The 24,512-nt window shown below is 31.9% G+C and overlaps 1 protein-coding gene across 2 annotated transcripts in view; it reads left to right on the top strand.

Moving 5' to 3' along the window:
• Positions 1-11,407: 11,407 nt before the first annotated feature.
• LOC126747022 (uncharacterized protein DDB_G0283697-like) overlaps positions 11,408-24,512 on the top strand; it is a 34,549-nt gene continuing 21,444 nt past the window's right edge. Inside the window, exon 1 of one of the 2 annotated variants that reach the window (XM_050455506.1) lies at positions 11,408-11,683. In XM_050455506.1, coding sequence (XP_050311463.1) covers positions 11,626-11,683 — 58 coding nt within the window. In that variant the 5' untranslated portion in view covers positions 11,408-11,625. The remainder of the gene's footprint in view (positions 11,684-24,512) is intronic. The other variant, XM_050455505.1, reaches the window with a different exon arrangement.

Consider the following 24,512-nt stretch of genomic DNA (forward strand, 5'->3'; position numbering starts at 1 on the left):
AAAGGGTCCCAAAGTTGATTGGACCTGCACTTCGGGGCCGAATATGTGCGATCCTCACGCAAAAATCAGTAAATAAAACAATAAAAACGTTAACCTTGGTATAAGATGGCATTTTAGCTGGGGTATGATGGCCAATACAATGTATTCTACCTATGGCATCACATCCTCAAATTTGTCATCTTACCCCAAGTCTATCGGCATCTTACCCCTTAGTTGGGGTAAGTTGCCAAAATGACAGCTGTCAATGTTTTTCTAACTTTTACGTTTACTTTTAAAAAAATAAACACTTTTTGGTGTTTTATCATTTGTTTATTGTATTTGTAATAGAATACCCAGTTTTTGTAACTTTTGAATAAAGTAATTTTTTTTTTGTATTTTTTAAAAATTATTACGCGTCTTCCCCGCAATTACCTTATCTTATGGGCGTGGCCCAGTGCGGCGCCATCTTGGAAAAAAAGTGTCACTACTGAACAAAGTAAAGCCAGGATTGTTACACACCTTATAATAATTGTTAGTTGTTTCAAGTTAATTGGTGCAGTTATATTCACCTTAGTCTACTAAAATTGGGTTTCCTCTAAGAAAAATCCTAATAAAACTTAACGATAAAAGTTGCTTTATAAGAAAAATTTATAAATATGCTCTGCAAACGTCATTTTTGACAAAATTATTTAGATTCTATTGTAGAATCCAATAATTCCTCAATATCGTTATATAGAGTGTTTCGTTTAAAATAACGAATTTGACATAAAAAAAAACCTAAAACAAAAAATTAATTAAAGGTACATTCACAATCAATGGACAGATAAAGGATTTACAGTAGTATATTGGCAAAGTATTTTAAAATCTAAACAAGAATGAAAAAAAACCTAAAATCCAGGCGTAAGTAGTAAACAGTAAAATAGCGACTACTATCTATTACAGATTGGCATCTACGTGACATTGAATCAATTAACTTTTCTATATTATGTTAATCAATATTTTTCCATATCTCCCCTAAGGCCCTAAATAACTTGTCCGTGTTTGAGTAGTTTCGATCCCTTATGCTTCGATATACAATTTCCCATAGGTTATCGATTGGATTCAGATCGGACGACTGAGAGGGATTATCCTGTTAAAACTTAAATGTTATTGGTAAGTTATCTTTAGAAAGTCAATTATACCATTTATGCAATGTAACGGACCCACACTGGCACCAAAAACTGTAGGTTTGGTAAACTTGCGGTTCAAACGTTGCCCAGGGGATGTCGTAAAAACTGGATACCATCTGAATTAATTAAATTGAGCTTAGATTCGTTGCTTCAACAAATGTTTTTCCATTCATGTTTTGTTAAATAGTTGACAACATCTACTCAGATTTATTGATGTTTTATAAAAAATAATTTTGTTTATCTAAAGGGTGTTTTTTTTAGAGGCGAAGAACTTTAAATTGAAATTAAACGCAAAATATTTTATTGATATGAACAAATTTGCTTTTATATTAAAAAATTTTTTTTGGCATTATCATTTAAAAATGATTTCGGGCATGTGACCCCCACGGCTGGCGCGTACGTGGCGTAATCTAGAGGTCCAATTTTCACACACTCTTTCCAGTACTGCAGGCTGTATTTCGGCAATCACACGTCGTATGTTGACTTCCAAGTGCTCAAGTGTTTCGGGTTTATAAGCGTAGACCTGCGAATTACCATAGCCCCAAAGAAAATAATCTAATGGCGTCAAGTCGCACGAACGAGCTGGCCAGTTTACAGATCCATTCCTTGAAATTATTCGTTGCTCGAATGTCTCTTGCAGTAAATTAATTGTTTCGCGCCCTATATGGTACGTGGCACCGTCCTGCTGAAACCACATTTCAAGGTAAAAATAAATGCATCAGATCCTATTTAGGTAATTAATATTTTTTCTAAATTTAAACGCGTCTTAGGGCCGTAGTGGCGTAGTGACACATTTCCGCACATGGGTTCCTTTACTCAAATGGATTCTACTGTTGCACTGAACAACCCCTAGAAGTTTGAGCCCATAGTTCTGAAACACCGAAGGTGCTTTTCTTTCCATTTTTTTTTCTGAAGAGTTGAAAAAGATGTACCAACTAAAAACGTTCTGAGAATATAAATAAAAATACATTTACAATTTTAAAGCCTATTTATTTTAAATCATATAAAACCTTATATAGAGTAAATATACTTAGTATGAAATTACTATATTTAGTATTATAAAAATATAAATATTTAATTCAAATTAAATTTATAGAATGTAAAAAGGATAAACAGCATTAATTAACACACAATATATTTCCAAATAAACATAATATAAAATATTTACAATAAAGAATTACTTAATTCTGGATTTACGAAAAGTTCTTTATAACTTTTATATATAAAATTTTAACTAAATAGTTTGTCAGAATTGCAATCAGCATTTAATTAAGACCAAAAAATATCATTACAAGGGAATATTATCTCTGTTGCTTTAAGGCAACTTATTATATACCAAACAACAAAATGTGTATATTTTAAATACACATGTATATATACTGTTTAGAAAATGTGGAAAATCTTTAATAAATAAACAAAGTATAATAGCATATTTAAATACTAATGTGTTAAAACAATAAAGTGAACTTTTTTCACCAAAGCATGATTGTTTAATTAAAGACCATTTTAATGAAATATGTTCCTGCTATAAAAAAAAGATATTTCTCGCAGTATAGAATATACCTATAAGGATGGGCGAATGTTTTGGAACGGCTTAATTAGAGAGGAAACATGATATATTTAACTGTTTTTAATATGCAAGTAAAACAATACAAGAAACTTTGTTAGAAATACATACAAAAAAGAACTAGAGAAAGAAAAAGCTCATAAAGAAAGAATTTATTTAATAAGAAAATTGTTTTCTGCCAAATATTACCATGTATCAGGATGAAAATTTATAAATAATTTATAATAATTAATTAGGTGCCGATTGTAATCATGGCTGTTTTTTTGTCTCATAATTTTAAGATTACTTATTTCTAGTTCTTACACTGAAGTTCATTTGTTCATTATGTTTTAAAAGATTTTTTTTATTTATCTGCTATAAGAAAAAATAGAAAAATAATAGAATAGACTGGAAGTGGAGACCGATACCAAAAAAAATATATGTAAATGGAAGTGAAGCCCTTAAGAAATAAAATAATAAGCTCTAGTTGTTATCTCAAATTTTATTAATTTCTTATAGGATATATAGGGAACTTATAAATTCCCTTTTATCCTCTCCCTTTTTTTAGATGAAACTCTGAAAATGTGTCTCTTTCAGGATTATCATTTGCTTCAATACATATCTCTGAACAACCAACCTCATCGTTGTAAAAAATGCACAGGTTATGCAAAACACAACAGCCGATTATAAATAGATTTAGTAATTTTTTCTTCACTGTGCATATCAATCTGCAAAAACTGAGGATATCTCCCTTTGAGAATGCCAAATAGGTTTTCAATTAGAACCCTTGTTGATGACATTTTCTGATTATCCAACTCCTGTTGTTGACTCAGATTTCCATAGTCTTTATATGGGGTCAGTATCCATGGTTGGATTCACTTATATTCTTTAATTTTCACAACAAATTATTTGTGGATGGTTAGTAATTAAAAATCTTGAATCATGGACGTTTCCACGTATTCCAAGAAAAATAAATATAAGCCCTTTTTCATAATCACATAAATGGCTTGAAGAGTAATTGCTGGCAAATCATGTCTATTTGTATAGCTAGACTTAATTTTATTCTCTGGTATTCTAATATTTACAAAAGACCTATCAATGCAAACCAACATTTCTGGAAAACCTGATTTCTAAAACTCAATACATTAAAAAAGACAACCCGACTTTAATTTTTAAAGGAGGACTCACAAACTTTAAAGTACCTCTTTCATCTGCAAGGGTCAGTGGTCATTTTAATAATTCCTGGGGCCATGGTAAGAAAAAAGTCCATAACGGTATTTATTTTATAGGATAAATTTGACTGAGTAATATTAAACATAAGAGCGATACCTTGCAAGGTAGCTTTGTTTCCTGCAAACCTTAAATAAATGAAACAAAATAACCTCTTTCATTGGTAATTGGCAGCTAAATGGATTATCTTATTTCTTACAATAAAAAAGCAAAAATATGTATGTACATACGTCCGATCAGCCAGGTCGAGGAATAAAGTAATTCAGTAAATTTGGCAATTAATTTATTGGTATTTTCCCTTTCCTATCTGAAATATTTTTTTAACTGCAAGGAATTATCACCTAAATATGAAAAGGTTACCCGTTTATCATTGAATTTTATAATCACATCCATAAAATTCTGGGTTGAGGGATATGTTCAAACATAACCATTTCATCTGTAAAGTCTGGATTCACTACTTCGTCATATGTATAAATTTTTTTGCCGTCATATTGTTTATTTGGTAAATGTCCTGAACCGACAAGATCTCCCAGTGAGGGTGCGTGAAAACATGTAGTCGGTTCTATATTATATCACTGGTTTTCAAATTCAATGTAAAAATTGAAAAGATTCAAAGAAATAGAATACGAAAACTGAGATCAGTGCATCAAATGGAAACGCTGTAAATTTGAAGCTAAGAAAACAAAATAGAAATAAATGAGAGAATACGTTATATTTACTGCATATTACCTTGGCACTTTTGCTTTAAAAAAACCATTAACTTTCATGCATGCAGTTAATATGCCAAAGCCACTCAATCCTCGGCGATTTCGTGTTCGGCTTATTTTTAATGCTCACGCTCGAAAGTAGCAAAGATTCTACGATAACCTTTTACAAGAAGCTTATCTCAGTGATCCTTCAATTTTTTAAAAATGTACGAGAATGACTCTTTGAGCTTTGAGGGACCATCTTTAGCCAAGACTTATTTTTTAAATATAGTATTATACACTTGCATATTAAAAACAGTTAAAGATTAACAAAATTTTTATTTATCTTATTTAATTTAGATTGGCTCTCATCACACTCAGGTTCTCGGCTATTGAACACTCAATCCTTTCCTATGCCTTTTGTTTAGGATTTTTTACAGGATGTGTAATTATCAAGAGAACTTGTGCTGTTTTATGGACTCAATTTCAGCGTCAGCTTCCACAATAGATGATTTTAAAAAAACGGCTGACTTAATTAAAAATGATTGGTCCTTACCAAATTGTGTTGGTATAATTTGGCACCCCATAATTCTGGTAGTTTATTTTATAACTACATACATAATGGAAATTATAATTTTATATATGGATATAGGGGCATATAGTTCCCAAAGTGATAATGGTGTACGACAGAAGTCTGCATTTAGTAGAAAGATATTCGAAAATCCTCTTAACCTGCCAGAAGCTTAAAAGGTTCCACGTTGCACTCAAAATTAAAATGTCATATCTTTTTGTATCGATAGATGCGTCTTTTCAGCAAGGTAGAAGTATTTACCCTTCCGCCTAAAGAAAAAATTATCAGTTATCAAGAGTTAGAAGGATAATTGAGAACAGCTTTGGGAACATAGTCCATTTCGTCTTGATGCAGGAAATTCTTCTTTCTCTGCATGACCCAATCGAAATCATTTAAAAAAATATTTAAATGAGCCAGCAAGTTGCTTTGCTCCTTGGCAATTGGCTGTTATTCAAAAAACCTTAAATATAAAACTTTGTGCCAGTTCTTTGTAAAACCACAATTTTGTGTTTGAAGAAGTCAAGAAGCATTACTGATTGTGCATTAGTTCATTTATTAATAGTATAAGCCTGTTGAGGAACTATGAATTCTCCACCTTGAAAATGTTGTCTTCGTCTCCATATGTGAGGACTTCAGTGCCATCATCTTTTATTCTTTTAATGGCTTTAGGAGCTCAGCTAAAGATACAAATTCATTATTTACAAGCTCAAAAAGAATTAAAAATACCATTCAAAGTAAAAGTAAATTCATTACTTGGAGTGTGGTTTATCTGTCTGAACAACTCATTCAGAAAGTTTTTATTTTACAGGAAGAAATTTTATTTCACAAACTTCTTGGACGTACATCCTGAGGATCTTGAGAATTGTAAGCTTTAGAGATAGGCAAAGCTATTGACTCATTTCTCATAAAATAGCCTGGTAGCACATAGTCTATATTATGCTAGTGATATGTCCGCGATTATTTGGGATACACAACGAGATCATTTCGAGACTAATACTGCTAGGTCTTGTCTCAAATTTAATTTTATTTATTATTTTGGTAATTTAGAGAGTTCTTTGATTTTATAAAGACATTTATACAAAAATATTTATTAAATTGGGGTCATTTATATTAGATGGGTATTTACTATTTTTGGTAAAATTTGTTATATTAATTTTTCTTTCTTTAGTCGTTCTCCGTTTTTGGACGTCGAGATTTAATTATAGGAGCTGCACAGTGCTTTGTCATGACTCTCTATATCATCCACCTTTCGCATTACTTGTGATACCGATATCTGTGTGAGATCTTTTATTTGATCTATGTATCTCACCGGTGACCTTCCTCTTGATCTCTTACAATTCACTTTCCCCTGGATCATAAGTTTTTCTATGCTATCCCTTGGTATCACATGATTATAAAATGTAAGCATGCGTCATTAAATTATTGATAATAATATGTCTTCGTCGCGAATTTTAAAACTAGCTATAAGCCTAGAGGGATCGTTCGACATTTGGATCTGTTAAGTCGCAGTCCCCATTCCATGCTTACTTGTTCTATTTATTGTAAGAGACCATAAATTTCTTGTTCATTATAAGCCTACTATCAATATATATACATTTGAAAGTTGTGAATAGATACTTCAATAGATACCTACTTCACTGGCCTTTCTAAGTTTCACCCATTTTGCAATTTATAAATTCTTAATTGCAACACTTGCTTTATGTTTTACATTAAATATATATATGTTACGTTACGCCACTGGTTCATCCATTCGACCGTTCCCAAATTTTAGCTGACAAAGAACTATAAGAAAAACGTTTTTGTGCCTGTGTGTGAACTTTTAAATAATCAGATTTGACTGTACCGCCTAAGTCGCAAGATCGACTCAATTTTGTATTCATATTTTTTTAAAACAGTTTTTATATTTTTAACATATTAAATTTTTTATTGAAAAAAAAGGAAACATTCTTTTATTCATTTCAAAACTGGCGCAGTCGGTAGGATAATTCCGGAGAGATCATAATTTCAATTTACCGGGAAATCAAAAAATTTTACAAAAACGCGTTCGAGATTGCACGTTGTTCGCTGTCTGTCGTCCCTAGCCGTTTACCAAGTGGAATTTGGAACTATCAAGAAAAGGTCCTCTCAGCTCTCCCCTAGCCTAACGAAGGAATTTGGGATTTCTGGAAGACAGAACCTTCAAGACGTTCCCTAGCCCGAAGTTCACTGGAATTTGGATGAAAAAAATTCAACACAGTCAAGGTGTAATGCCACCGCAATGCTGACTGAGTAGAAGCAGATCGACGAACCAACACAAACACCACAGGCTACAGTCATTCTCACGGAGTACAAGAGTTGCAGGGTGAGTCTTACTGCACGATTATTTAATTTTATCAAATTTATTTTATTTTTCGTTGTTTTTTTTTCTTGTAGGTTGTATCACTTGTACTCAATTTACCACCTTGCATAATGCCTGATACAACTAAAAATTCAAATTCAAATACTTCAACAACTTACACTATAACTTCCGATAAAGCAATAAAATTAATTAACCTTTTTGATGGTGCTCGCTCTAAATTGCATAATTTTATTGATTCTGTTGATTTTGTCTATTCAAAATTTAATCAAAACGAATTAGATGTTTTTCCTTTTATCGTAAAAAACCGACTAGAAGGCAAAGCTTTAGAATTTATTGGCTCAAGAGAATTTAGTTCTTGGGATGACATAAAAATTGCACTTCTAGAACAATATGATGAAATACTAGATATTCACTGTTTAAATTTTGAACTCTGCCACTTTAAACAGCAACTTAATGAAAAACCTATAAAGTTTGTAGAACGCATTGAAAGTCAATTAATTAGAATTCATAAAGTTATTAAATATGACATTAAGCTTAACACTATTGAAAAAAACTGCTTGACCACATTTCACAATAAATCTGCCTTAGTGACAACAGTCACAGGTTTAAAAGATCCCTTGTCGCAGTGCTTAAGATCGTTAAAACCTGAGCCATTAACAGAAGTAAAACAATTAATTATTAACTATGAAAATCAACAATTTTTTAAACAAACCAATATTCAGATTTCGAAAATGAATATTCAAAATCAAAACAGTAATGCATCTTTTAAACCATCAGGTAGTTTTTCAGAAACAAATGCATTTCAACAAAAACCCCCAATAAAATTAACAATTCCCAAATGTAGAATATGCAATAAATTTGGACATAAAGCCGAAAAATGCTTTAAAAATTTGGAATCGCAAGTCCCCGTAAATAATTTTTATTCTGATTCTGCTATAAATATCGAGTGTGAAAAAGACGATGAAATCGAATTGGAAGTTGTCGCCGATTTTTTATGCCAAAATCCTATATTACTAGAAAACCCACCTATAACGACCTTGGAATTTATCAAATAAATAATCAGTCATTATTATACATACACATAAAAACATTAAACCTAAAATTATTGATAGATTCTGGTGCAGCAATTTCTATTTTAAAACCCCTAAATTTTCTACAAATTATAAGCTTAATTCCGAAAATTTAGAAGTTTATGGAATAAATAATATCCCCATTAAAATTAAGCACAGCGTTAATTTTTCTATGTTTGCAAAAACTCAAAAATTTTATATAAATAATTTTAATATAAAACACATTTCTGGTCAATCAAATAAAGTTGCTGATGCATTATCACGAATCCAAATAAATGAAATCACCGCTAAAGATTATCCAGCTTTTCTTAATTCAAAACAAAATATTATGCTGACAAATTTTGATTTTTCAAACGAACAAATATTAGACCCGCAGAATAAAAATATCCTTTATATTTATGGTGACTCCGAAAAAACGAATTTCACTTTAATATCATTCGTGACGTATTTCCAGTCATAAAAGACTCCGATTTCGACTCAGTTAGCGAATTAACGAACGAAACAAAAACACGTAATTTAATCTTAGCTAAGATCAAGCCGCACTGTAATGAAAACAATTTTAAAATATTGTCGGCTCTCAAATTAAAAGAAAATAAAGTTTATTATGTGACATATTTCGAAAAATATAATTTTTATAAAATGATACAGTTTTTATACCCTCAAACTAAGTTTATTATCTGTAAAAATATTATTACTGTACCCTCAATTGAAGAGCGACAACAACTTATTTTTACTTATCATAATGATCCCAGTAATTACCACAAAGGTATAAAAGAAACTACGAATAAAATTCGCCAATTATATAAATGGAAAAATATCCATAATGATATTGCAGAATTTATAACTTTGTGTCCCACATGTCAAATTTCAAAAATTGACCGTGTAAATCGTACCCAGCCTTTAAATATAACTGATGAAGCCCCAAATAAACCTTTTCAATCGCTTTCAACAGATCTTTTCTTTTTTGACAATGAAATCTTACTAACAATTATAGACAATTTAACAAAGTTTGCACAAGTGTATTTAATTTCTAATAAAAAACCAAAAAGTGTTATTGAGTCTTTACGTGCATATTTTAGTATTTTTGGAATACCAAAAACCATTATCTCTGATAATGGTGGTGAATTTAATAATAAGCTAATAAAGGAATTTACCGAGACTCTTAAAATAAAATGGCATTATACGTCATCAGAATATCATAGCTCAAACGGTATTGTAGAGCGCTTTCACGCTACTTTAGCTGACACTTGCGGTGTTACCTAATCGAACATAATACCTGTGATATAAAGGATGCCTTATTAATTGCAATTAATTCTTATAATGCAAGTCAACATAGTTCTACTGAATTGACGCCAAATTCTTTAGTTTTTCCTTATAAAGAAAATATTGATCTGGAACACCAACGACAAATGATCTTAAATACTTTTCAAAACGTGAAACATAAGCAAATGTCAATTAAAACTAAACAAAAGGCATATTTTGATGAAACGAAAGCAGCAAAAAAAATGAAACGTTTGATGTTGGACAAAAAATTCTCTTAAAACGACCCAAAAACCCAAATACACCTAAAACTATTCTTTGTACAGGACCTTACGAAATTTTAAGTGTTAATAAAGAAAATAAAACGCTTGAAATATGTCTTGATAATAATGTAATTCGCAAGTTTCATTTTAATAATGTCAAACTTTACTATGAATAATAATTATTTTTTTTTAATAAACATGCAATAAATTAATAAAATATCTCCCCAATATCGACATTATTGTTAAACATTTTTTATTTTTTGTTTCTGTTTGTCTGGATTAATTAATTTGATGTTACAACTTACAAGTTAAATTGAGTTTGATTTTTTTTTTGTGAGTTTATTAAATAAAAAAAAATAATTATAAATAAAATCTTGCAGTTTGGCTCGCAAAGAGAAATGCAAACTCTTCATTTAAAAATGACTTGGCCTTTACTTATGCAAGTATTTTGTTTTATTGCATGGACTTGGCTGCTGATCTGTATGGAACCCATCCACATGATGACATAACGACATCAAGTATCGAGTATAAAAGAGATGCCATGCAGATTGCAGACTCTATGACCAATGGACCATCCCCATGGTCGTCTTCTTCAGAGGGGAGGTGTTACGTTACGCCACTGGTTCATCCATTCGACCGTTCCCAAATTTTAGCTGACAAAGAACTATAAGAAAAACGTTTTTGTGCCTGTGTGTGAACTTTTAAATAATCAGATTTGACTGTATTTGTCGCAAGATCGACTCAATTTTGTATTCATATTTTTTTAAAACAGTTTTTATATTTTTAACATATTAAATTTTTTATTGAAAAAAAAGGAAACATTCTTTTATTCATTTCAAAACTTATATCCAGTTCAAATAAAAACTCAAAGCCAAAAAAATAATTTAAATTACCAAAAATATTTAAAACTTAATTCAAATATACCCAAAAAACTGAAAATGAGACAATATATACAAAAAAACAACAGGATAATTTTCAAGATAAAATTAAAACAAACATCAAATGACAGAAAAAGTTTGCAGCTGGCAAACAATTTTGGCCACTTCAGTTCAAACTCTAAAGTTACATTTTACGGTGAATAGTTCTGTTATTTCGCATGCGTGTACAAGTGTCCCTTCACCTACGAATTGATTGTGAATGCACCTTTACTGTACATTGTACATACAAATTATTTTTCTATGACTGGTTGCAAGTTATATTGGACGTACTATTTCAGACAAGATTCGCCAAGGTAAAAGCGAAAAAGGTACCACGGCGACGCGGTTCGGAACCCTACCAAGACCGACCGAAAACCCGTCAACATCAAAACCAAATAAACCATGACATCATTCCATCTCCGTCTACAGGCTGGTAGAAGTAGAAGGTGCGCGGATTAAACAATAGTTACCTATACGCGGACAACTCTTACGTAAACGTTCACAGTGGCCATTTAACTTTTAAAGTTGGATGTCGCAGTAACGGACTGAACCGTTTATAGTTCGCGCGTTTTTTTTTCAAAACCAAATAATAAAAAATGTTGAACATTGCGCTCGGCACCGTTTTCGTGCTTTTCGGATTTACCGTGTACGAGGGTAAGTGAACAAGTTCGTTTGGTGTTTTCCACTTTAATTTTTTTTTTGAAAATCGCTTGTGCGCCTTGTTTTAAAGGCATTTAAATTCTCTATGCAACTCTTTTTAAAATTTCAAAAACCGCCCTCTTAGAGCTGACTTATAACGGTTTAAACATCAAATGTGATTCTTCTTCTTCTCTCCTCACCCCCGTATGCATAATAAATTTGACACCTTAGGTTTGTACGGGGGTGTATTAAAAACTACATTAATAATTTTTAAAAGGCATGCACAGGTGTGCCCAAAGCTACTCGCCGTGTAAGTGGGTCAATTCGTTATTACACATGCCGAGTGCTTGCTTGAATGGTATTCAGTTAGGTACTGAACATTTACTTTTGTAATGTTATCACATAATGCAGTACATGTTTTGTTTATCAATTTGCAGGAATGGTTTTTATTTTTTACGAGGGGTGGTGGAAGAGTATGCAATGATAAGAAAATTATTATTTACTGGGCTTCAATGGCTTTTTCTCCCTCTACAGGACGCAATTATTAAATAATAAAATACGACGTTTTTTTGATTTTCAAAGCTTAAAAATAATAACGTACCAAATGGATCTGCATAAACCTAAATGTTATTGATAAAATTTGCATTAAAAACGCGTCATTAATCTACCTATCTCTTTCTGACGCACTATTTTAGCCATAAGTCTGTTTTTGTTCAGCAGAGACTGGTCAGACAATATAATATTTGGTTTGATATAAAATTGTTCACTAGTATAAAGAGTTCCCAAATAATTGAAAAAAAAAACAACCTAAGCTTAATTTTGCCAAGAAAAACACAATTACCAGGCTTACATGAACGCCTCAGTTGCACTACTGACTAATCGATAAGATGTAATAAAACCCTTGCATAATCAATACTTTTTTTATATACCTCTGCATCGCCCCCGTATAAATAAATGTCCATACAAACAGATGGACTTTTAAATAACACATAAAAAAAATAACGGTTGACGAAGAGATGTGGCCAGATTAGGCAATACTTCACGTACCAATTTAACGGTGACTTGGTCGAATCCGGTATGCGCATATTATGCAGACCATTTGAATTCAATTAAAAATATACGGGGGGCAAATTGAAAGTTAAATTTTCGTTTGTTTGTATCTGTCATGTCATCTACACTAGGAATAGCAACAAATGTACAGAAAAAAAAGAAAAAGGGCGTTTTATAAAATTCTTATTATGAAAGATTCAATAACGAAATTTTCAGGGCAAGCGATTTCAATGAAATCGGACCAATAGGAAAAAAGTTCTGGTACTCACGTAACCCTAAAACTTAATATTTAAAAAAAATTCAAAAAATTAATAATTAATAATACCCTAAGCCAATCCCAAATACCAAATTTCATTCAAATCGGGCAAGATCAAAAAAAATTCCACATAAAATAATAATACATATTAAATCCCGATTAGATTTTTTTATCATTAGGGCCCACTGTGTCGCATGAATATTATAATAATACACGCTATATTCTAAAACTTCAAAACTTTTCCAAATTATCACGGCTAAAAGAAGACGATTTGGTAAAAGATATGCCTATATTCAGATTCTCCAAAGTCTCTTGAATAATTCCATACCAATTTCCAGAAGTTCTGAGCTATTTTAAGCATTTTATCAATGAAATTAGGAAGCAAGTCCGAGCCGATTCATCCACGTTGTCAAAACCGCCATAAAAGTCGGCATTAAAATCGCCATTTTCAGACGATGTTTTAGGGTATAAAAAAGGTTTTTACCTTATAATTTGTACATGGAAAAATAGTATAAAGCCTTAGGAACAGATTAACATCAATTCTGGACCGATTCCAATTGGTTTTAATAGTTAAATTTCGATTATAAAAAAGGTATTTTTTCGTTGCCATGGAGACGCGACCATAGGCTTGTTGACACAGACCTTTACTTTTACGTTGGGTGCTGGACCGCTAACTTTATTGTACCATGCGTTGCCTCCCTGTGTCTCCAGGGTATGACTGGTTGATTGGAACGGCTTTTTTTTTTGGGGTTTTTCTTAAATAAAAGCGCGTTGCGGGAAAACGGTAGTATTTGAAGAAAAACAGTTTTTAGTGGATTATAGCCAGGTAGTGTCCGGTGGTTTCAGAAAAAAAAATGGCTTTCGCAGGTGTCATAGGTATGCCAGTATTAAGCGTCAAAGTGAAAAAAAGGTGTAGAGCAAAAACTGCTCTACGTAGAAGGTTATAGACTATGTCGAAAAATAGCTTTTAAAAAGTTCGTAAAACGCTAAAAGTTTGAAATCTTTAGGTGTCGACATTAAAGAGTTATTAAGAAAAATAGAAAAAATCGGTCAAAAAAGGCTAAAAAAGGGGTTCATATTTGTTAACACAGCTCACCCTGTATAATACCTAGCGACATGAATAATACCTCTATTTAATCCTAAAGGATAAGGCATAAAAATTTTTTTTTTGTAGTAGAAAAAAAAATCACTTTTTTTTTGAAAAAATAAATTTTACGTTTGAGCTCGTTTATCACAAAAGCAGTTACATTTTGAAAAAAATAGTTTTAACAAAAAAGATAGCTACATTCACGTAGAAAAGCGCTGTTTTATCCGCATCATCATGAAGGTCACCGTTAAGGCTTCACAACTGTTTAATTCCACAGAAAAATCCCACTTCTAGAGGGTTTATCTTAAAAAGCTTTCTCTTTGCACTGGGCTTGGACGTTAATGAGTTTCAGAAAACTCGCATCAGTCAATTTCCCCCACCAATGAAAAACACGCGGCGTAGCCAAAAACAAAAACTACATCGTCACGTAGCCTCAACCTTCCCACATAAAACAGTGAAAACCAGAAAAAAAAATATAATCGCCATAGAACAAAAGTTATAAGGAATTATGTCCGACCGGTCCCAAAAATCGCTCGATTGGTCACGAGCACATAATAAGAGCTTCGCTCTAATAACAATGAGTGTTAAAAATTCAATACTGTTGCAAGGAGTAATAAAAAAAAGTTCGTATATTTGTTTATTTCGTATAAAACAAGTTAATTATTATTTTTCCTTTTTAAACGTTGGGCCTAAACCACTCCATCACTATCGTCTCATAAAACTTGTCCGTCGTTTGCTGTAAAAGGTTTTGCACCAAACATCTATATACTAAAAAAAATAGTAAATTTTTTTATAATTTAAATTACTCAAATTATACAAAAGAGACTATTCTTGGAGAAAGCACAAAAGTGTAGTCTCTTTTATAGCCCTGAAAACCCTGAAAACGCAAAGTCTTTCTTCACATCACTGATAATAGACTAACACAACCCTTTCATGGTTATTTCTTTAATCTTTTCTTTTAAATTTTGACCGTTAAGTTTTAATGTCAAATTTGTTTCTATAGCCCACGAAGTAAAACTGTTTCAAAAAATTCTCACTGTTGTCTGTTTTTGCCAAGTGTTTGCTCAGAGCTGAGGAACCTTGAGACAAGGAAAAATTTGGTGTTAGGTTTAGCATTAATGAAACTAAATTTATCTATTGGCCTGCTGTTCATTATTGGGTATATATCTTATTGAAAGACTCAGCTTTAGAGGGTAAAGCATGGTTAATTAACACCGTCACCGTACAAATATTTGTAATAACTTTTAATATGAAAAAATAAATCATTACTGTATGATTGTAACTACTATCGTTTCTATTTACCTACTGATTTTTGCATAGTAAATTTATATTCAAAAACAATTATGCCAGCTGGATTTATACATGATATACGGTAAAATATTCATATTAAATCAAAATTAGATGGGTGTTTTGTTAATAAACATTTTTACGAGGCAAAAAGTATTGAAAATCTATTATAGTAAAATGGGTATATTTTAGATTTTAGGATAAGAGTTGATGTTACCAGCACTATGTATTTGGGTTAATAACAAATAAATAACTTAGGTTAGCGGTCATATAATATTGACATTATATTGATAAAGTTATGTATAATTGACACAAGTCATATTATACATAACTTTTAAAATAAAACAAGTACATTCAAATATACAAAGTGTTTGATAAGAACCTGCAAATATTTTAATCTGTATCAGTACATTTAATTTTATTTATTTATTTGAAAAAATAAAGCCCAACAACAATAATAATTTACAGGGCTCTATATACCTACGTATTATTTTTATAACACAGTACTTACATATAATTATTGCAAAGGTGATCGATTACCACCACTTTAAAACATTAATAATAACTAACATAAATTAAATTTTGTTTAAAATAAGTTACCAGTTAAATTACAAAAATACACCATATATTACAGTGTGGTAAAAAAACGCGCACCCCTGTAAAAATTCGTAGAGGCACTCTTTTATCAAAAAGTATCCCAATTAAATACTGTAAGTACCTATAAAGAAATGCAATAGACAATATACTTACTATAATATATTTGTGGTGGCTATAATAAGCTTTTCTTTGAAGGCTACTCATATTAAATAAAATACTTTAGATATTTTACGAAATTTTCATAATCATATGCACTATAATAATATACAATAAATACAGATAGTGGTAGCTCGAGTATGGTCCCAGTACGCAGACTGTCCAATGCCGCCTAATCATTACAATCTTCTGAAAATCCGCACGATGCTACTCCAGGTTTCGAGCCTGGCGGTGGTGTTGCCTGGTTGCTTGCAAAAGGCAAAAAATCTTGTAAGCAACACATTCAAAACTCTGAAACAGAATCCTTATCAAAGAGGCGAAGCTTCGAACAACATCAAGGAAGACAAGAACGTCGATCCTTTAGGAAAATTGGAAGTCGAGAAGATCATGAAACACAATTAGGTTTCACGTCTGCCCAACAAAATAGAAGGGTATGGATCTTCTTATCAAAAATTAATGAAACTATCACCGAAATGGACATACAAAATTACGTCACCAAGCATAGCAATTGCACTGATGTCTACGTTAAACAGTGCATCCCGAAACAAGACCAATCAGACAAAAAAAAGTGTATGGTAGGAGTGACTCCAGAACTAAAGGATACCATCTACAGCAATGCATTTGAAAGGTTTAACTTCTCACTTGGACGGAATTTTTTAGATGGACGGAAAAATCTGAATTAGAGGAAGTTGCCCGGATACACCCGACTTCCAATCTCAAAATTATGTCCCTTAACATCCGAAGTTTGACAAAAAAATTGGATTAGTTGGAAATGCAGATTGAAAACAAGAATTTTGATATAATATGTCTATCAGAACATTGGCTTCCTCAACAAGCAGTAGAAAGTTACTCTCTGCCTGGATTCCATCTATCCAACAGTTTCAACCGTACTGAAGCAGGAGGAGGTGGAGTCCTTATCTACACCAGAGAACCGTTTCTTGTAAAGAAGACAACATGTCAATAAAGACACACTTTGAAGTCGTTGCGACTGAGATTGAAGCCTTGGAGGTTGTAGTTTTGAGTGTCTATAGATCTCCATCAGGTAAATTGGACGTGTTCTTTCAGAGTCTTGATACAGTTCTAAATTTCTTATTCCATAGACGCAAACGTACCTTTATTTATGGTGATTTTAATATAGATCTACTAGCGGATGACCTCATTTCAGCTCAACAGCAGGGGTGCCTCAGGGATCAATCTTGGGTCCTCTTCTGTTTTTACGTTATGTAAATGAATTACCCGCCCACTTCTCAGAGGTGATGTCTGCACAATATGCGGGTGACACAACTCTTCTCAGTCGGCATTCAGATCTGATTTCCCTACAGAATGGAACTAGTGCATCACTTCACAAGTTAAAAGCGTGGTTTGCTGACAATAATCTATGTTTGAATCTAAAAAAAACAGAGGAGGTTAATTTCTCTTTAAGGGAAAGACATCAGAGAATAGACGCGATCAAATTTCTGGGTGTTTATCTAGATAATAAATTATCATGGAAGAGCCATATAATAGATCTGGCGATAAAACTCTCGTCGGTTCTTTTTCTGTTGCGCTGAATTGCTCAATTGGCGCCTCCAGTAGTATGTAGAACGGCGTATATGGGACTTTTTCAATCAAAGTTCTCATATGGACTGTTATTTTGGGGTAACTCGGCAGAGAGCATTTAAGTTGCAAAAATTGGCACTCAGAATTCTAGAAAACAAAAAACCAACAGATAGTTGTAGACCTTTATTCAAAAATTTAAAAATCGTGACAATGCCTGGCCTATACAACCACCAATGTCTGATGTTTGCTAGAACACACTCTTTTAGATTTAGCACACTAAATAGTAGGCACCCATATGACTTAAAAACAATTTGACCTGAAAATAATTTACCGTGACCAACCTTTGACCTTTATTACTACCTTGAAGGTTATATTAATTCAATTTAAGTTTTTAAATGAAAAAGCTTCTTTTAACAAAAAATCATCTAATTTACTTCAACGTATAACCTTCGCAAAAATGGTTATTTTAAACCTAATATAATTAAGAAAAAAACTAATTATAAGGTGCTAAAAACGAGTTAACCTACAATCAAATTTAATTGACTTGGAAGTTGGTTAGAATTAGGGCAATTGACCAGATGTTCTTTTATAATAACCATGTGCAATTAACCTCGCTCGAATCAGTAGTTATATATCGTATCCATCTATTTATTTATTAATTCTTAGATCAGATGCTAATTCCAACATAACTATTTACTTCAGTTTCTCTTTTTTTATATACCTATACTTAAACCACTCTATTTAGGAAGGAACAAAAACACAATGCGTACTGTTTGATTTTTCAATATTACTTAAAACAACAATTTTCCCCTCGTATAATCATAAAAACAAAGATTTAATCATTAACCTTAAACGGACCAACGTTAATAAATAAATAAATAAACAAACGTTATTGTGCAAAGGAAAATGGGAATTCAAGGTAACTGCGCCCATATAACATGCTCCATGCTCGTATGATTGTGGTTTGGTTTTTTTTTTATACCATTGGACGTTTTTTATTGTACCATTCATTCTAAGAATTATTTATGAAATGCATTATATTTTGACAACCCTGTAATATTGATAAATTTTGACATATATCAGTGAAAAATTGACATATTTGGCCTTAAAGGCTTAAACGAACTCCATATAATATATTATATATTCATTAAGTGTAATAATACATTATTAAGTAGAGTATTTAAGTGGCACTCCTCGTACAGGTACGTGGGCGGTTTAATTTCTGAATCATTTCTGTATTACTCAGATGTTAATAAGTAATTTCTTAATGATTTAAGAACAATGACTGGCCATGTAGATGTTCACAATGCGTTAATAAAATTATTATCCGACTTCAGTTTTCTATTGTTTTCGGCTTAAGTAATTGCTGGGAGAGTTTCCCATAATTTTAAGCTGGTGTCATTGTGGCAACCAGTGACCATTCCTATCCCAAGAACTAAAAGACCAATAGACTGTTGCTATCTCACAGTTCTTATTCTTCTCTTCTTTTTAACTTATTAATTTCTTAACAGGTTTATCGTCATGCTGCATTACTCACGTCTTATAATATTAATCATTATAAACTAATAAGTTACTTTATGTAGTTTATATTGTGTGACCTCTAAATATTTCTATAGTGAATGCAACTAGTAATAGGCTATGATTTATTGAATATAACAGCATGCATTTCCTGTATGAATTCTCGTAATTATAAATGTTTGTCCATTAATTGTTAAAATTCTCGTACTGTAGCACACAGAACACAAATATAGAGAAATGCATGCTACCTAATGTTCAGACAGACATTCCGTTGACAGCTCTATTAAAGTTTTTGACAATTTGGGCGATTATGTTGTGTGGCGGGAAATTTAAACCTAATCTATTGCGCGATATTTAAGTTTGAAGTTAAGCAACATAAATGTTATAAGTCCATAGCTCAGACATCCCTTATCACTTTTTTAAAGAATTAACACATCAACTAAATAAAAATATTTGATTTTAATTTAATGGGAGTAAATTTTAAATAAAATAAAACAAGACTAATTTATCTTTTAAATATTTTATTTCGAAATGAATTAAAACAAATTTAACAAAGTATACACATGAATAACAGCTATTTTTGTCATTAATATTTAATCTAATAACTCAGATTTTTTATTTAATTTTTGATATAATCATATATATGTATATTAATAAATTTTTAATACAGAAACAGTGATACAAGATTGGATTTTATAGACGAAAAACTACGATTTTTCAAAGGAATTTCTTACTGGACAAATGTTGGGGTGGGTCCCCCCACCCACCCCGCATAAGGGTTCAGTTGCACGCACCCTTACCCCCCCCGGTAAGGGTTGTGTTGATGAAAAATTATGTTCTTGCAGAAAATATATATTCAATATTTAATTCAATACCACTGTTTATTTAAATTTTATATTTAAATAATAAGTATAAAAACAGCGTTATTAGATTCGATAATATATATAGACGAAAAACAGTGATTTTTCAGAAGAATTGACTTTTATACCTTCACCATATACGTTAACGTTTTCTGACTTACGACCTATAAGTTTGTTATGTGTGTGCTCTAAGATCCTGGAAAAACTAATTTACGTCCAAGTGACTACTTATCTAAAGCACTACTCCCTCCTTAGCCCTAATCAATCAGGCTTTCGTAAAGGCTATAGTACAACATCTATTTTATTGCGCGTCCTAGACGACATATCGACGGCTTAGACTGCAACCCGGCTAACTCCGAAAAACTAAATTTTACAGGAGGATCATAAAACAAATTTTAAGAGTCTAGAATAAAAATAAATAAACGAGGATTATTATAAGTCTAAGTTACAATTCAAAAGATTTTTTTTTGACAACATACAAGGTTTTTTGTTTTTTATTTTTTGCTTTATGAGCAAAATTTGGAGTTAGCAGGTTTGTGCTACCCAGGAACATTATTTTTTGGGAGATAGATGTTTTTCCTTAGTAAAATAAAACGAAATAAATGATCGGATTTTTTTGCATTTATAGATTTTTTTATTAGAGCAAAAGTGAAATAAGCAGTCATTAATTCTCAAATAATATATCATCATAAAAACTGTGGTAATCTGAAGGAATAACTATTTTTAGAGCTTGTAAATCATCGTATTTTCTCTTTTTTATTTTTCTTCGAGCAGTGTACAAACTAGGCATTTCATTCCAAGTTTTCGTAGCAAGTTGTGAACGGCGCTGTGGAATGACATCCCACTCATCTCCAAACCTCAATTTAAAAAATACTTCCCCATTAGGATTATATTGCAGGGCTCTTATATCCGTAAGCTTAAAAAAATATTACTTTAATATAAATAAATATTTCAAATACAGTAATAACAGCGCTACCTTTGGATCTCCTTTCATATTTCCGGGTCTTATAGCTTTTAGGAACTTAATGTCTCGAAAATTCTTAAAAAAAGTGTGGGTTAGATACTCGATGTCATATGGCTCTGGCACTTTTCTTGCTCTTTTGCAAATGGGAATAGATTCCGCTGGGACATTTATGATTTTATTTTTCAACTGTCTCTCTATCAAAGCATGCATGCTGTCTACCTCCATTTGGGTATGACCAACTTCCAAAAACTTTTGTTCTATTATGACGTTGTTGCAAATCAAGTAATGCATTACTCATTGTTACGTTTCTATTTTGATACGTACATCCATCACTATACAAAATAATTTTTTCATTTTCTTTTACTTGAGGGATGACCTTATCTAGCAAGAATTTAAAAACAATTGAAGCAAACTCTTCTGCATTTAAGCCGCCTTCTGTTTCGTTCCATAAAAAGCATGCTCCCTGTTTGCTTTTTAGGTTAAACAAACAAAAATTATGAACACACAATTTTGTTCTGTAATACAATGAGGAGACATTAGAGCGAGGTGATAAAAGTACAGCCTGTAGGTCCATAGTAAAAACAAAATTCATTTCTTTATCCAACTCTTTTTCTTTCCTGGCTTCTTCTTTCATTTTAATATGTAAATTGTACTTCTGCTCATCGTCGACCTGTCCTAATTTATGTGAAAAACAGATCAAACATTGATCCTTTTTTGGTTGGTATAACCCAACATTTTTAACATCAAAAGCATTGTTAAATGTACACACGGATAGGGCTTTTACATTATGTTCAATACACCATTTTACATAAGCATCATAGACCGATTTTTTAGATGACCAGTCAGTCCAAAGATATTTTTTTCTGTTGATTTCCTACAATAGTGTGACTCCATTGTCGGTAAAGAGTTTAGGAATTCACACATAGCTTCATTTTCCTTTTTAAATGATTTATTTTTAGATAATGCAGAAGTAGTTGCTATACTGTTTATATTTTCTTTTTGTTGTCTTAATTTTTGCTGACTCTTTCCAATTTAGAACACACCATTTCCCTATGCATAATGTGTTTAGAAATAGGGTTTTACATACCCTGACCAATTCTTCCTCCTTTCTCAAGTTGTAAATTACAGAAGAATTTCTTCTTGAGATTAATTCATGTTTTCTATCTCTGGGCCTTTTGGTGGGTATAATCTGTATCAAGCTGTCAACAAAAATTTTTTTTTCGCCTTAATTCATTTCCCAAAATTTCTTAAATATATTTCGTCGGTCCTGTTCTGTTATAAGAAAACATCTTAATATTTTTCCTGTTTGTGACTTGCACGTGCACCTCTCCTTAAGGATTCTGGGAGGTTTTGGAACCCTATTATCCCAAGTATCATTGTGCTGCTTTCTACCAAAATATTTTAAACCTTTTTCTCTATTTTTTCGGTTCTTCTCATAAACCCATGTTTTCTTGTCTACCTGACACCTCTTTCTTCGTTTTCTTTTGGAAACCTCAATCTCAGTTTCAAAATCGGAGGTATCGGAGTTTTCAGAATAATCTACTAAACGCGGTGCGTAAACACTTTCATCACTAATATTATCTTCGAAAGAAGCTTCGCTGTCGTCAATTTTGCTACCTAACTTATCATTGGTTGTTGTGTCAGTATTGAACAAACTGAATTGAGGCTGCTTTTCTACGTTATTATCTTTATGCTCTATAGGTTGACCCTCTGGGGTATGTTTACTAAAATTAATGTTAGGAAAATCATCAGGTTGAAAATTGTCCATCTCAGCCATTGAAAATGTAGAAGATTGATCATCGATAATCATTGTAGAATTATTTTCAAGTTTGTCTAAGACATAGTATGTTTGCCCTAAAGTTAACCCCGATCTTTCTCCAATAGATGACTCTTCTGATTCGAACTCAAAAGAAGGGAATATTATATCATTTTGGGTCATATTTTGGTCATCAATGAATTCAATTGGTAGCGAGTTTATAAAATCTGGCTCATTTTCCAAACGGTCAATCAACGTCACCTGCTTATTTTGAGTGTCTTGTTTAGCTAGGGCCATGATTTTCTTTGTGCGGGAGCTCATTTTTAGAATAAAAAATCAAAAAAAAAACATTTAAAGTACAGTAGCCGTCACCGATAATTTATTTCGGTTACCTGCCAAAATACCAGCTTTCCATCTGTCAAATAATGCCATCCATTTGCTATTTATATTGTTTGACAGATGAAAAGTTATTTCTTTTGACAGGTGACCAAAATAGAATATTATCGATGACGGCTACTATAATAACGTGTTTTGATCAGCAAGAAAAAGGTTGGCCTTCCGCTGAAGGTCGTTTTTTGTAATTTTATAAACTGTATCTATTTGTCGTTAAAATATTTAAAAATATTAAGGATAATAATGAGCCTTAATAAAAATAGCAATTTTTGAAAATATTATTTTATAAATTAATTTTAAGACCCAATTGACACGCTTTGTATAAAATAATATTGATAATTGTAAAATCGACCCTAACTTAATTAAAATTTTAAAAAAGTAGTAACTAGAAAAACGGCTATATCCAATGTAAATTACTTGGAGCAAAGGTTTTATATTATACAAAACAGCTAACTCCATGTAATCTAAAAAAACCTTCAATAGAAGCTAGGATCGGAGAGAAAATTTACTAAAATGATAACAAAACACTTACCCGGCAAACACAAAGTAATTAAATTACTTTTAATTTATAATAACTTGCAATTTTTAACATACATACGAGCTAAAACGAGAGCGATCAAGCCACGTGCATAGTCATAGTAAAATAACATGGAATATGACCGTTAAGCCGGGAGTTATATAATGGAGATAGCTGGTATACGTGCGGCGCGATTTACAAGAAAGTAATAATTTTTGGGAGTTAGCTGCTTTAATATATGATGTAGTAAGATGTCCTTTACAGGTTGGCGCCAAAATCTCAAAATCGTTAAAAGTGGAGTTAGCCGGTTTACAGTTTAAGCCATCGATATATGAAGCAGCTGATAAGGGTAATATTACAGCACTAGTTCTGCTTGATTACAGCAAGGCTTTTGACACGATAGATCACAAGCTTTTGTGCGCTAAGTTGAGTTCTTTGGGATTTTCTCTTTCGTCCATTCGTTTTTTTGAGAGCTACCTATTAGGTAGAACTCAGTCAGTGCGTTTTGAGGATGGGAAATCATCTTTGAGGCCTTTGACTAAAGGCGTGCCACAGGGATCGATTTTGGGACCCTTGCTGTTTGTTATTTATACGTGTGACGTGGATTCTATTGTCAATAATTGTATAATTCAACGATACGCGGATGACACCCAAATATATACCAGTTTTTCTAAGGCAAATGCGGACGAAGCTGTTCTTCGATTGAATGAGTGTTTAGAGTCAGTAGCTGAATATTCTAAAAATATTGGGTTGCGACTAAATCCGTCGAAGTCAGTCGTAATATACATTGGTCCTGATCATGAGTGGGCAACGAATAATTTGGCTATTCATGTATCCCAAACTCCAATCCCGATCGTGAGAGAA

This window comes from Anthonomus grandis, chromosome 18 (assembly GCF_022605725.1).
Source record: "Anthonomus grandis grandis chromosome 18, icAntGran1.3, whole genome shotgun sequence".
Taxonomy (NCBI): Eukaryota; Metazoa; Arthropoda; class Insecta; order Coleoptera; family Curculionidae; genus Anthonomus; species Anthonomus grandis.